General features: G+C 35.4%; 1 protein-coding gene, 1 long non-coding RNA gene and 1 other non-coding gene across 6 annotated transcripts; all 3 read left to right on the forward strand.

The window, feature by feature from the left end:
* Positions 1-244: 244 nt before the first annotated feature.
* Positions 245-3,105, forward strand: LOC112192191. 4 transcript variants are annotated; one of them, XR_005804976.1, is made up of 8 exons: positions 245-286; positions 1,154-1,224; positions 1,320-1,372; positions 1,602-1,886; positions 1,974-2,049; positions 2,348-2,428; positions 2,863-2,916; positions 3,032-3,105. It is a non-coding gene; the product is annotated as an uncharacterized LOC112192191 (long non-coding RNA). The 4 variants fall into 4 exon arrangements; XR_005804980.1 differs by lacking the exon at positions 1,154-1,224; XR_002933410.2 differs by lacking the exon at positions 245-286 and having other exon boundaries at positions 555-1,224.
* A 4,843-nt stretch (positions 3,106-7,948) lies between these two features.
* On the forward strand, positions 7,949-8,020 carry TRNAT-CGU. Its single transcript has one exon. It is a non-coding gene; the product is annotated as a tRNA-Thr (tRNA).
* A 3,448-nt stretch (positions 8,021-11,468) lies between these two features.
* Positions 11,469-13,037, forward strand: LOC112198699. The gene is made up of 4 exons (XM_040513502.1): positions 11,469-11,959; positions 12,048-12,245; positions 12,456-12,695; positions 12,867-13,037. Exons 2-4 carry the CDS (start codon positions 12,120-12,122, stop codon positions 12,984-12,986), a joined length of 486 nt encoding a protein of 161 aa, XP_040369436.1. The 5' UTR covers positions 11,469-11,959; positions 12,048-12,119; the 3' UTR covers positions 12,987-13,037.
* Positions 13,038-15,253: the final 2,216 nt, after the last annotated feature.

Raw genomic sequence — 15,253 nt, forward strand, 5'->3', positions numbered from 1 at the left:
GTATTGTTTCACTATTGTTGGGTAAGGCCTTCGATTCACTGTTAATCAATTTATTTAGAGTTTCTTTTGGATTGGGTTTTAGGGTTTTAATTGAAATATCTATTCAAATTTGATTTGTGTTTGCTGGGTTATATTCGAATTGGGGATACAAGGTTATCTTTTGTCTGGGTTATGTTCAAATTTTCTTTTCGAAGGTACGATTCGTCTTTGAAATCGGTGAAGGAGCTTAACCAACCCCCTAGATTCGAATTGCGGGGTGTTCGTGAATCGAAGAAGGAGATGATAGGTTAGTTAGCATTTTATTTCCATTTGCATTTGCACTTTTTGGGTCATTACCTATCTAAACTTTGTTTTGCTTAACTATCTTTGTTAAGTTTCAGTTTCATGCTTGTTGTTTGCAAGGTCTGATATGTGTATATTTGTATCCTGCTGCAATCACTATTTGGTATTGATTGGCATGATTCCCTTTATTTTGGATAGTCTTGTGTGCTGATATAAACTCTTTTTATTGGGCATTTGCAATTCAAGTGCATCTAGTATTTCTTTTATTGGTTATTGTTCTTTTCGATCTGTAATTCTTTTGTCAAGGTTACATATGGTCAGCATACTGATATTCTGATTGCCACTGTGACTCTACAACTACAACCCTACTAGCTTGGTAGATGCCTCCTTTTCTTATTCTCAAAAGCAGATCCTTTTGAACCACTTTTTTATGTTGTTAATCTTCTGAATATCCAATAATCAAGTGGAACCACTTTAACTTTGAAATAATTCTGTTGTTATTTGATGTAGTTAATATTTTTATTTGGTTGAAAGCTTGGTTGAAAGCTGAGATCTTGGTCTTCTCATTAGTTTGAAAGCATTTTGGCTATAGGCTTAATCTAAAGTAACCCGTGGAGTCTTGGAATTAATAATTCTTTTCTCAAGAGGCAGTGTAAGTTGGAGTATTACTAGGGTCTGCTGTGGCTGTAATTGAATGAGTGAAAGTGAGAAAAATAAGAGTCAGTTTAATCACGATATGGTATTTCCCAAGGCCAGAAGCCCCATAATATCTATTATTTCTTCCTTATAAATTTACTACTCAAGCTTCTAGGGCTCTACATACATTATCACTAATCTTTTGTGTTGTACTTTCAAAATCAATGTTGCTCAGATCTTCTAGATTACTGATGATATTTAACTTGGATTGGAAGGACAGGTTGTCCCTTTCTACATGAAATATATGTATGATAATACTCCTTTTTATTATTCATATTATTAGTTACTTTTTGACGTTACTGTTATATATTCTCCATAATACAATCTGGTTTCTGCTACAGGTGGAAGGATGGGTTCCTACTATAAGGAGCATAGAATTCTTCCCCACTTCCAGGTTTGATTAATTTCTCCATTTTATACTTGTCAGTTTTTTCCTTTAATGACTTTATGTACATTGTTTTATCCATAAAGGTGTCCTATAGTCTGCAGACATTCAGATGCATTATTATTTAATGTAGTTTGAATTTTAATTGTGCATTACCGTTTGCTTTCAATTCCTTAACAGCTCAGGTCTTTGTTGTGATTTTTAACTAAGGGTGTCTGTTGTGTATTGTGTATCGTAGAACTCAGCTTGCTGTATATCTATTCAATATAACTTTGCAATGAGGCTTGGTGGCTTTGGGATAAGGATGGTTTTATGTTATCTACTTTCAACTCCATCAGCTTTTTGTTTGAAGCTAGTACGTATCTAGTCCTCACACTACTTTCAACCCCAGCCATTTTTCTTTCCCTTATTGTGCCTTGTATCAGCCTCTTCAAGAACTAGAGAAGATGACCAATATTATTCTTCAAGCTCTAAAAATTACTGGACAAAGAGGCATTATCAACAAAGGCTGGGGTTGGTAATTGTAAGTCTTGGTTCTCAAGATTACTTTCGAGCATAGTGTATATGTATGCTTATCTGGATATGAAACAATTTATTTTTATCTTCTCAGCAGTACAATCAAATGATTCTGTGTACTTAGTGGACAATTGCCCCCATGATGACTCTTCCTCGGATGCTCTGTTGTGGTAAATTATTAATGTTATTAGTTTATTTTGGTTTAGTACAGATTTTGCTGCACTGGTGCTTACTAGATTCATGCTCGCTATGTGGTTTATTTGTTGTAGTGACATGATCATTAATTCAAATATGACTAACAAAAAAAGGTCTTGAACATTTTCATTTGAAGCATGTAGGAGCAGTTACATGTTGTAATGATAAATTGATGTAGTAGTAATAAATTCCTGTGGTCCATAGTAGTCTACTTGTTTTATAGCAAGAGGAATATATGTTGGTTGATTCACTCTATTATATGGGACACTGCAGGTCAGGAACGTTACCATCGCCTGGCTCCCATGTATTACCGCGGTGCAACTGCAGCTGTTGGTCTATGATATCACAAGCATGGTAATCATTCAACTCTCCAATTTAGGTTCAGATGTCCTTATGTGTTGCTGGTTTTTGCAAGTTCGTGTTTGTAATTTCACGGAACATTAGACTTTCAAGTTTCAACATTATACAGTCTTTGCAATGGTTCCATTATAAGTATCTGCAGATTATATGTAATCGACTTGAAGTTTTTCTGTTTTTGATACTCTTGAAGCAAAGACTATAGCATCTTTGATATATAACTTTTGAAAGCAGAATGAGCCACTTGTGTGCTCATTGTAAGCCTTAAAATTTTATATATCAAATGATCGAAGACTATGTCATTAATGATCTGCAATATGAGTTGCTTAGACTTTATCTGTCAAATGATATGAGACTCTTTGGTGATTTGTAATATGAGTTATGCACTTTTTAAGTGTAATCAGTTCGATGCATATTGTTTTTGGCTGCAGGAGTCATTTGTTTTTAGCGAGCTAAGAAGTGGGTTTTTGAATTGCAAAGACAAGGTACATTTGAAAAGTTTTGGAGTGACCACTTTTTGGATTGATATAACTTGAGTAACTAATATTCTTAAAGACTACTAAGTCACTCAAGTTTATTTTACTTCTCATTTGATATTAGCAAATCCAACTTTAATAATGTTCTTGATTGGAAACAAGGCCGAGTTGGAAGAGAAGAGAAAAGTAGGGACTGAGGTATATACTCACTACTACCTTTCCCTGTTCATTTTTTTGTTACCTCTATTCATGAAGTATAGTCAACTATACATTTGCATCTCGATTGAGTTTTGCAAATGAGTTTTCTGCTTGATACTGTTAATCAAGCAATTTGACTATAAAAGTTTGACTTATATTTCATGTGTTTAGCCCAATGGTAACTAAACTAATGTTGGTTGATGTTGTCACAAAAAAGTAGTCCTCACTTAGGAAGCAGAGATCTATCAGGGCAGAAATGGTTAGGAAGTAGAGACGATACGTAGTCTGCAGAAGGCAAGCAGAAAACAAGTAGTGAAGTCTTTGACCATTGCGCAATAGATACACTGCTGATTTCTCATGGGACAAGTACACTCTTCATGAAGGACCTTTTGAGGAGGTCGGAGCAACGTGTTGAAACTTTTATCAATGAGGGTAGATTAGTTTATGCTGCTGTGAACAAACTGTATTTCATGGTTTGAGTATGACTTTCATCATTGGGATATATGATAATACATTGGAAGTTATATGTCTTTTTAAATAATATCAAACAATAGAAAGTTACCAACAACTATGGTTTGAAACAAGTACACACAACAGAAAGATCAAAGATACTTCAAGCATCTACACATTCAAAGGACATTTAAATGTCCTTTTACAACAATAGAGACAATAGATAACTAATAGTGGATGTTGTTTCAATAAAGTTCACACAACAGATTTGGTAAAGAAACATGGAAATTCTACACATTCAGACGACATTTTATTGTCGTCTCGCATTAAAACAGACAATAGATTATTTGTAAAGTCTGTTGCTAGAGTTTGACAATAACAACATTTGACTGTCGTTCTATTTCATATCTAACCACATATACTTACAATTTGTACATATTTAAGCACATTCAGACGACAGTTTTTTTTAGGTGTCTGTCGTCTGAGTCAATTTCTAACGTCGGGCTTTAACCGTCGTCTGAACGTCAATCAGATATCAGCTTACTAGACGACAGATTTTTTGCATATCAGACGACAGTCATTGTCTGTCGTCTGATAAGGTTATTGGCATAGTGATGTATTATATGCAACGGTGTGTTTTGAAATGAAAACCAGCATTCGTGAGGCTAATCTTTGACACTTTGTTTGCAGATAAAAGAGATTTTTTACAGTAGGCAAGTTTGCTATGCTGAATATAAGAAATCTAAGGATTTAGAGCTGATAAAAATAGAGCGAAACTTAGTTGAGCTAGAGAAGATCGTGACTGATGAGTCAGGAGTCAATGAACTGTGCAAAAGACGCATAGAGATGGAGAAGAGACTAAAAAATCTTGATGTCTTCTGGAGAAGGAGTCTAGTGGTGTCTCCCTTCTCAAAGAAGCTAAGGTGATATATTGTAGCAATATCATTTGTAAAGATTAAGTTCACGAGTCTGTAAAAGCTGTCTTTCCTCTCTCTTTCATTGCACGGAAAGTTGGTTCTGCAATGTGGCATAGCTGACTTTCTTATTTTTATTGGTGAAGCTTAATCATCCTGTTGGACAGAATGGACAGAAAATGCCAAGAAGGCGAGTCTCGAAGAAGTCTCGATAGGACCCTTTGCTTAATATAAAATATTGAAGACCTGTTTGGAGCATGTTGGCTGTGTAGTGTACTAGGAACCATGCAGATATCAGAGTTTTGTTTACTCGTTTTCTTTTACATTTAGAATTTTAGTTGTCTCTTATGTTTTTGCCGCATTGCTAGATGTTCAAACTGTTCTTATTTTATCTCTACCCTTTTGACACTGCTGCGAGCAAATAAGGATTTTACCTCAAACCTCATGCTATTATCTCTTCCTCAAGATTTTGACAAGCTTCACATTATGAAAAATTCCCAGTCCAAGAGACTCGCACTAGGAAGAAACCAGCAAGCTAAGCAAAGCAATTGAAACTCTTAAGGTATAATCCAGAATTACACAACAAACATGTGATCAACTTGGGTGCCTATGAAACACCATTCAAGAAGCTTAGATCAATCGTCATCAGGTTGAAGATGAAGAGAGAATAAAGAGGAAGGCTTTTGATCTGCTAGGCCACTCCCTCTGGAGGAGAAACGTCAAGGGTCTATTATTTTACTTGAGCAGAAACTGGCCTTTACTCACATGGGAGAGAGAAGCCCAATGATTCAAGCTTGTGGAAAATAACTCACATATTTCACAAGCAAAAAGACGATAAGAAAATTGAGAGGAAAGATAAATGTCACTAGCTGAAATCTGGAGATAACCAATGTTTATAGTGATTAGAAAACATCAATAATGTTTTTTACTCAACTATAGATGCATTTAATACTACAGTAAGTCAGTACGTATCTCATTCAGCCTGAGCTATCAACCTGAAAACTAATACGAGCATCTGCAGGGAGTGGTATACAAGTATGACATGCATCTTCAGAAATAAGGTATTCCCCCAGTTCAACAAACTAAATTGCTATACCCGTTTCTTTTTGTTATCTCAATTACATTTTCATGCAGTAATGACTGTAATGTAGTACTAGCGGTTCCTAGCTATGACTAACTCAAACCACAGACACATCTCCGCATCTTTCAATGTTCTAATTCTCATGATTCTGCACTCGCTAAATGATAGTAAAGTACGACTTCTCTTAAATTCAATCCTGAGTAATTTTATCCATCTGGAAGATGCCTTTTCTTTCGGGACCAATCGCAGATCTAATTTTAACATAAAGAGCTTTTCTTTATTTGAAAACTGTTTACCTTGCCAACTTGATAAATAGATTACAAGGAACGGTCACATGCAAAGACACACATAATTAACCCAGAACTATCAGTAACAAAGCTTAACTCAGTTCAATACTAATGTGAATATTAAAGGGTTCTGCTTTTGTACAGTAGTGATTTTATATTTATAATAATTTTGAATGCATTTATACATTATCTTCCTTGAAAGGCTTTTACATGGTTTGCACTATGTCTTCAAGACTTCAACTGTCTTCAACTCCTCGCACAACGTATTAAAAATAGCATCACTCCAAATAGTTGCCAAACGAAATTTAAAATCAGTTGAAATGAATAATATACATGCAGTGTTCAGTCAAATATGACAAGATTGAGAGAATAAATTTTCTGATATAATATTACACCCATTCTGTGGTGTATATAAACAGATTACAATCGTACTACAATTATTGTGTACTATTGTACTACACAACATGTACAAGGTAAGTAATTACAACAATATATTCCCTTGTAGTCTATTCCTAATAGGGAACGATGACTCACACTAACATGTTCATGCAACTAAACCTTGTCAATAAGAATAAGATATAAATAACTTATGTCTACAAGAGAGACTTCAAAATTTCTAGACAATTATTACCTGAAAAGCAAGATGGTAATTTGAAACCCCAGACACTAGCAAGAAGTCCATCATTGTCAATCGAGTCCCTAAATAACCACAATTACCGAGAAACAAATATCTCCTGAACATTTGCTATTCACATACAAAATTCATACAGGGAGACGGGGAGAGAGAGAGAGAGAGAGACTAGTTTATGCAATGCCTTAAGGGCGAAGGCAAATTCAAGAAGAGTATCCTTGGATATAATTCAATTTATTCCGCATACATAAGAAACATAAGGCCAACCAAGAACACCAATCCCTCCACCCTCCAGTACTTCTATGTACAATCAGGGTAAACAAACTAAAAGTCCTAAATTTTAATGTTATGACTTATGAGAAAGTTCAACGTTCTAAATGTTCTCCTTGTGTTCTCTTCCATCTAGAGTCAACATACTCCAAATAGGTCCCCATCCTTTTATGTTATGATGAAGTCCCAAAGCTTCTTTCCTATTGATGTTCAGACTCGTTGTCCACTCTTCCTCCTACAGAATGTTTACGCTTCAGTGCTTCACCAGTCTTGAGTGTTTTAATGTATGCATCATAGTGGACTCGGAGGCAAGGCTTCACATCATTAGTGACTTTTGAATTTTTCCGACAAGTCTCAAGAAAAGCAATTAAATTGTCCCATTTCTCATCTATCTTTGACTGTAGCTTGTCCAGATTATCTCTCTCTGCTTGTGATCACTTAATTTTCTTTTCTAATTCAGCATGCAATCTATCAAACCTGTCACTGGCATTGGCTGTTTGTGCTCACTTATAAGGGAATTCACGATCTCGGTTAGCATTAAATTCATCCAATGCCTTCTTGACCTGACAAAAAAAGCATCAAACCAGAAACTTATATAAAACTTGAGACATTGAAGCATATTTAGCATCAGAAATTGCAGGTGGGAATGACTAAACTAGCATGTCGACAGTAATATATACATTTATCAGCCTACATATGAAGTATGGAGCTGCCAAATCATATTGAGATCTACCAAATAGGTTACCTGACTTACACTCTGCCTCTTGGCCTGCAAGGCCTCCTTGAGTGTCTTCTTTTTTTCTTCAAATTCAGAAGTCGCACGCGAATTCTCTTCTATTTCAACTCTGAGTTCTTCTTGTAGTTCTTTTATTTTCCGCTCCTTGATCCTCCATATCTCTCTCTCTTTCAAGAGCTGCTTCCTTAGGAGTCGGCGTTCAGAAAGCTAGCTGACAGATTTTGCAGTACCACCGGTTGTTAGAATGCAATGCATAATAATAACGATATCTAATAGTAATATTAGAGAATACATGAGCAATAATAGTGCAAACCTTCTCTTTGAGCTTCAAAACCTTTTCGTCGTCCATGGTGCCTGCCTCACTTGACATCCTTCCCCTATTTTCAACAAAACCCTAACTAAAACCCTAGATGGGGAGGAAGGGGAGAGTTTCATATATTCTTTATGCCAAAAACTAATTTAAAATATCAGCTGGCTTCCATAGCACAGTGGCAGTGCGTTCGCTTCGTAAGCGAAAGGTCGCGAGTTCGATCCTCGCTGGGAGCTAGTTCCATTTATTTTCTATTTTTTACAGCAGTTCTTTATAATTATTGATTTATTATTTTATTTTTTTTGAAAATTTCCTTTGTCTCTGTACTAAACCTAAACAAAATTTTTAAGCGAACACTATATATAAAATGTAGTATTGAATTTATATAGGTTGATGCGTCCTTGTGCACAAGAAATTTGACAATTTTTCATCCCAGCATTAGTGAGGTATGCTTCACCTCTCATAGTCTCATTATGCTGCAGGTTTAGAATCTGCATTAGTTCCATTTATTTTCTATTTTTTACAGCAGTTCTTTATAATTATTGATTTATTATTATTTTATTTTTTTTTGAAAATTTCCTTTGTCTCTGTACTAAACCTAAACAAAATTTTTAAGCGAACAATATATATAAAATGTAGTATTGAATTTATATAGGTTGATGCGTCCTTGTGCACAAGAAATTTGACAATTTTTCATCCCAGCATTAGTGAGGTATGCTTCACCTCTCATAGTCTCATTATGCTGCAGGTTTAGAATCTGCATTAATTCTTTAGTGGAGTTTGTATTGGACTATAGACGAGCCTAGCTCCACTTTCATTGTTTGGTCCTTTCTTTTTATATAATGCTTCCTGATAGATTGTCCAGATCGAGTCAAGTGTTTGAGGAATCACTTATGGCGTGACATATATACGTGTGAAATGGAAATTTGGAAAATGATCCATACAATTCTTCCTCCAGCAAATGGATATATAGCATCAGCATGGCCATAGGGCTTTAGAATAACTGGCGTAGTACTAGTTCATACGTAATGAGTGTGCAATATGGCATGTGAAATTTGGTTTTATATGATCCGATCCTCAAGGGATACTGAATTAACCCGAGTTCTCTAGAACAATGGAGTTCTGTGTTTTCGTTGAGTTCTTCCATATGTATTTGGCAGTTTGGTAGAATCTGTTTTTGGTGTTCTATCTAATACTGAGTAATACAATGATATTACTTATGATAAGACTAAGTTTTCTTCAATTTCATTTTTTTTTTTTTTAGTTTCTTCATTATGATAAGGTGGTTGATGCATGTTGGGAGATAGAGGGTTTCGTAGTTGTTCTTCATGTTCTACGCTTTTGGGTGAACGTTGTAGTGATCTACGCAAAGCAGAGGGGGACTGGTAGGAGCATTTTAATGCGACGTTTTAACTGTTATTTCCTTATATTTACTTAGTTATTTCCTTAAATGAATCCTTTTAGTTTAGGAAAGTTTCTTTTTCCTGTTTTTAGCAAGTTTCCGTTTTAGTTTAGGAAAGTTTCCATTTCTTACTTTTAGGAAGTTTCTATTTTTCATTTTTGGAAAGTTTCTATTTTCTTTTTAGGAAAGTTTCTATTTTTAGTAATAGTTTCTATTTTCAGGTCCTTGGAGCAAACAAGTGGAAATGAACTCAAGAAATGAAAGAGAAGCTAGCCAACGTTGAGAGGAGTTAAGACAAGAGACAAAGGGCTGTACAAATGAGTAGAAATGAAGAAATGAAGTTTTCCTGTTCTAACTAGGAAACCCTGTTCAAAAGAGGAAAGTGTATCAAGCAAGATTCCGGAGCTAACCAAGAAACTTGATCGAAATAATGAGGGAAATGACGTTGGAGACAACATGGCTTGAAGATGACGCAACATGGCCCAAGAACCCTATGGATTAAATTGGATTTTTGGCAAAATGGATAAAAACCCATGGAAATTAGGGTTTTATATATGACGTCAAGAGAAACTTTTGGGATGACTTTTGTGTTTTGCCGTGAAAAAGAGAGAGAGATGGCGTGCAAATCAAGAAGAGAATAAAGAGATTACGTTGGAGAAGTTTAGGGAGAGTTTTAAGGAAAGAAGAAGTGTGTGCAACAAGAAAAAGGTCCAAAACAAGTCTAGGTTCATCCCTAAATTCCCTAAGAGTGTGTTTGGATGAGGGAAAATATGATGGAATTTAATTGAAAGTGAGGATTTCATAATTCCTACAAGCTAATTCCCTCGTTTGGCATTATCAGACTGGAAATTTTAAATTTCTCTGTGGAAAAAAACGAAGGAATTCATCATTTAAATTCCTCACTTCAATTTCCACCAAAATAGGTGTCATTTACGAATTCCCTTGCAGTATTCAATTTTCATTTCCAAAACAAGGTTTTTTTCTATTTTATTTTTTTATTTGTTTTAAACTTTCTTAATTTATTACACATTTCAAATCCTAAATGGATACAACCAAACAATAGAAATTGCAATTAATGGAATTTTAAGTTGATGGAGTTAAAGATTCCATCATTTATAAATTCCTATGGATTTCATAATTTTCTCATCCAAATGTAAAGGAATTTTGGCCAAAATTCATGAAGAAAATCAGAAAATCCTTATATAATTTCGGCAAGAATATATTTTTAAGGGATTTAGACTTATTTTGGAGAGTTTTGATTGGTTGGACAACACAATAGGGCTTACATGGCAATTTTCGATTGGTTGGAGTTATGTGGCATTTTATTATAATTCCTTGGAAAATCATAGAAGAATCAAGAAGCTTGGAGAGTACTTTGCCGTCCCCTATATATAAACCCTATATATACTCCCTCTCCCTAGACGTTTTAGACACCCTTTAATTCAGAAATTTACACGTGAAAGCTCTCTCCATCCTCTAGTGCAAGCTCCACAGGTTTCAAGCAAGGAAGAAGAGAAGAAGGAGCCGTGAGCATCATCATCCATCGTCCACCTTGAAGACTTGCTTCCAAGATTCAAGAATCCAAACGCCAATTCTCCATCCTCATCTCTATCTCACGGTGTAATTCGTCCTCTTTCTTTGTAACCTTGTTTGATTTTCGTTGGAATTGTTTCTAGTTGACAACAATGTTTGAACAAAGTTTAAATCCGAAATCTTATTATTGAATGATATTTTCGATTCCTATGATTGTGATTCTACAGTTGCTTATGTGAGATTGTTCAATTAAATTTGCTTGATTGATATCTTTTATGTGTTTATCTTATATGGTTCGAAACATCTAGGGTTTGCATATAATTGATGCTAGATTTAAGTTTATGATTCACCTAATAGTTTTGTGAACTTGAATCAAAAGTAGTAAAGGTTTTGGACAAAAATCGAATTTAATTGAAAAGGATTGCAAATAGATGAACTTATTCATACTAGGTTGTGCACTTAAGTTGATAACCTTTCTCTATGTGTTTTGAGTTGAACATGTCTTGATTTGCTAGCTTTCTAGACTTTGATTGCATGTTTGATAGGATTGATCTATGTGCTTTCACTTAGATTAATTAGTAAAGGAAAGTAAAATATGGAAAATCATTTGCTTCAAATGTTTTACATGATCAACTTCTTTCTCATGACTTAGAAGAACAATTGTAGGGTTGAATCGAATTTGATTGTATGAAATGGGTTTGATCTTTGTTTCTTGCGTTTCACTTGTGTATATGTGTTTTTGTGTTTTAATTTTATTTATTTTAATTTTCGGAATCCTAAAACCTAAATCCCCCTTAATTTCTTAATTAGTATATATTCTTGTAAATATTATACTTTGTTTTTATTTTAATTGTTTTACAATGACAGGTGTACCCTCAATCCCCGGAATAGAACGATCCCTATTTACTATATACTAATGATGACATTTTGTAGGGTTAAGTTATTGGATGCTAATTTTAGCAGAACAGGGACAAGTGCGGGTAAAGATTGAGAGGGAAAGAGAGAGCAAAGTGCGTTCAGCGCAATTAAATTTGGTGCCAGCGGTTTCTCTAAAGAGATTGAAATCAGCTTCTAAGAAGATCTCCTCTTTTTCGTTTTTAATTTGTGGTTTGAATTGGAATTTGGATTGAGTTTAGGCTAGAGTTTCGTTCTTTTGATGCCTTTAACTGTTTTTTGTTGTCAAATAGGTAGGGGCAGGATGTCAAGCAAGAACGAAGAGGTTTCAAAGCTTAAAAACAAGGTTTATGATTATATATATCTGATTATATGTAATAACTATCACCCTTAATTGAGTGCGTACTTAGTAACTGATGCAATGGTTGCGGCAGATTATTGAATGCCAAGAGGAAATGCTGCAGCTATTGCAGGAGAAACAGTGATGGCCTGACAAATCTAAACTTATGGAACGGACAAAAGAAAGAGTTGTAGCTGATCTGAGAAGACATTCGGTCCAAACATCTAAATTTGAAAAGGAACTCAACAATCTAAACAATGCCTTGAAACGTGAAGAGAAGTCTGAAACCAATGTAAGACTTCCTTGTTTCAGATTCCTAGTTTCAATGTATGATATATGTTGATATATGAGAATTGTTTTTGTGTTCTACTTTAGTCACTCTATCAGCAATCTCTCACGCTAAATTTGCTTTAGGGATTCTTTAAACATATACATATATGTTTCGGTGTGTTTGAAATGAAAACCAGCATTTTTAAGGCTAACTTTGAAGCTTTGTTTGCAGCTAAAAGATATTTTTGACACGATGCAAGCTGAGCATGATGAATATAGGAAAGCTAAGGAAAAACAGCTGACAGAAGTAGAGTGTTCGTTGGATACTATAGAGAAGAGATTGTCAGTGACGCTAGAATATCGCGTAGAGATGGAGAAGAGACTAGAAAATCTTAATGTTTTCTGTGAGGCTGTGTATTCTACTCTCAAATCGAAGGAGTCTAGCCACGTCTCTCTTGTCAAAGAAGCTCAGGTGATATATTGTAGCAATATCATTTGTAAGGATTAAGTTCAAGTTCATGAGTCTGTAAAATCTGTCTTTACTCTCCTTCTCATTGCACGTGCATGCTTCTTGTTTTTTTCAAGAACGAGAAGTTGGTTCTTAAATGTGGCGTAGCTGACTTTCTTATTTTTATTGGTGAAGCTTGATCATCCTGGTGGACAAAATGGACAGAAAACGCGAAAAAAAGACGAGGTTCGAAGAAGTCTAGATAGGAACCTTTGCCAAACAATAGAAATTGCAATTAATGGAATTTTAAATTGATGGAGTTAAAAATTCCATCATTTATAAATTTCTACGGATTTCATAATTTTCTCATCCAAACGCACTTTTGTAGAAAATTGAAGTGAAGAATTCAGACAATCAATTCCTTACTTTTTTTTCCACAGAGAAATTTTAATTTCCACGTTCAGAATGCCAAACCAGGTGATTCATGTTTAGGAATTATGAATTCCTCATTTTCATTTAAATTCCCTCTTTTTTTGCTTCATCCAATCACACCAGATCTCCTTATTTTCGTTTTAAATTTGTGGGTTTTGTGGGAATTTGGATCAAGTCCAGGCTAGGGTTTTTTATTTTATTTTTTATGCTTCAATTGTTTTTTGTGGTCAAATAGGTAGGGGCAGGATGTCAAGCAAGAACGAAGAGGTTTCGAAGCTTATAAATAACAAGGCTTATGATTATATCAGATTATATGTAATAAGTATCAAGCTTCAGTACTTGGTAACTGATGCAATGATAGCGACAGATTATTAAATGTCAAGAGGAATTGCTGCAGCTATTGCACGAGAAACAGTGGTGGCCTGACAAATCTAAACTTATGGAACAAAAAAAAAAGAGCGTTGTAGCTGACTTGGGAAGACATTCTATCCAAACATCTGAATTCAAAAAGGAACTCGACGATCTGAATAAGGCCTTGAAGCTTGCGGGGAAGTCTGAAACCAACGTAAGACTTACCCTTGGACGTACTCAGACTCAGGTTACTGGCATTGACACTCTACCTTGCATGTCGTTGGTCTATATGTTGCTCTACATGGCATTTCTTGTTCTACTTGCTTTTCGGGTTATATCATATTTCGATGTCACAGATGGTACCTTCATTGACGCACTTTATATTACTTCCGTTACGCTATTCACTATGGGTTTTGGGGATATTGCTCCTAAGTGGAGCGGTACTCTACTTTTCTGTGATATGTTGGGTATGTTTGGATGTATCATACCGTCTATCTACAGCCATTTTGTGGGTCAGATGGCAGATTGGTTGTATCAGAGGTATCTTTCTGGTGTGCAAAGTCGCCATAGGAGACGCTCCTATATGATGCCTTCAGTTGCTAGCACGATTTTAGTGCTTATACTTTCACGGATGGCAGCCATTTATTATTTTGAGAGGGAGCGACTTTGTAGACAGTTTCATACTCATACCTCTGCACGGATCATTCTTGACATATTTCACCTGACCGTTATGACCATGACTACGATTGGATATGGAGATTTCGCATTTGCTACTGCACATGGGAGAGCATTCGCTGCATTATGGATTCCTTTTTAAGACTTATCCTTGTTGCAGACTGTAGCATGGTCTATTCCCAGTTTCAATGTATGATATGTTGATATATGAAAATTGTTTGTGTTCTACTTTAGTCACTCTAGCAGCAATCTCTCATGCTAATTAGCTTCAGAGATTCTTTAAACATATGTATATGTTTAAGTGTGTTTGAAATGAAAACCAGCATTTTTAAGCCTAAACTTTGAAGCTTGTGGCTTGATTTTTGTTTGCAACTAAAAGAGATGTTTGACAGGATGCAAGTTGAGCATGATGAATATAAAAATCTACGGTACATAATACAGCTGATAGAATTATAGCGTTTGATTGATAAGCTATGGAAAAGATTATTAGATAAGTTGATGCCCTCTGTTTTCAAAGGAGATGCTGATGCGTGCTCGAGGCGAGCTCCTATGTGAGGCGACCAAAAATTGTCTCGCCGTTCAAAACTAGAGCGTTCTATTTCAAAACATATGGAAAAGTCTTTGGGAAGCCGTTTTTGCCGAAGGTGAGCTTTGATGCGGCGGGAGGAGTAAAGAAAAAGATGAAGTAACGTGTTTTTGTTTTTCCTCGTTCTTTCTTTTCATCAAAATGACGTCGTTTTAGGTAGGACTCATCATGGGCCAGGCCAGGGCTGGCTCTACCATAAATTCTAGGAGGGTCGAGCTAGGCCGAGTCAAAGTCAACGAAATTTAGGGCATGGTCGAGGATTCAATATGTAAGCTGTTACATGCCCTTAAGTCTGATCCAGTATGGGTCAAAAGGAGTGGACCGGGCCGGCCTTCCGAATAGGGTTGACGAGGGTCGAAAGGGCCTTACTGTGTTTAAAAAATAAAAATAAAAAAAATTATTTTCTTTTGACAAAATGTGGCTCAATAATTGTATATATTATTTTTTATACTTCACTAGAAAAAAGAAAAAGCACATCATAAGTCAGCTATGCGCCTATGCCACCTTCAAAAACCAGCTGCTCAGTTCTTGAAAAAAA

This window comes from Rosa chinensis, chromosome 1 (genome assembly GCF_002994745.2).
Source record: "Rosa chinensis cultivar Old Blush chromosome 1, RchiOBHm-V2, whole genome shotgun sequence".
Taxonomy (NCBI): Eukaryota; Viridiplantae; Streptophyta; class Magnoliopsida; order Rosales; family Rosaceae; genus Rosa; species Rosa chinensis.

Coding starts and splice junctions, on each gene's coding strand:
- LOC112198699 (XM_040513502.1), top strand. CDS start 12,120: ATGGAACGGACAAAAGAAAGAGTTGTAGCTGATCTGAGAAGACATTCG. Junction 12,246..12,455: donor AAGAGAAGTCTGAAACCAAT/GTAAGACTTCCT, acceptor CTTTGTTTGCAG/CTAAAAGATATTTTTGACAC. Junction 12,696..12,866: donor CTCTTGTCAAAGAAGCTCAG/GTGATATATTGT, acceptor TTATTGGTGAAG/CTTGATCATCCTGGTGGACA.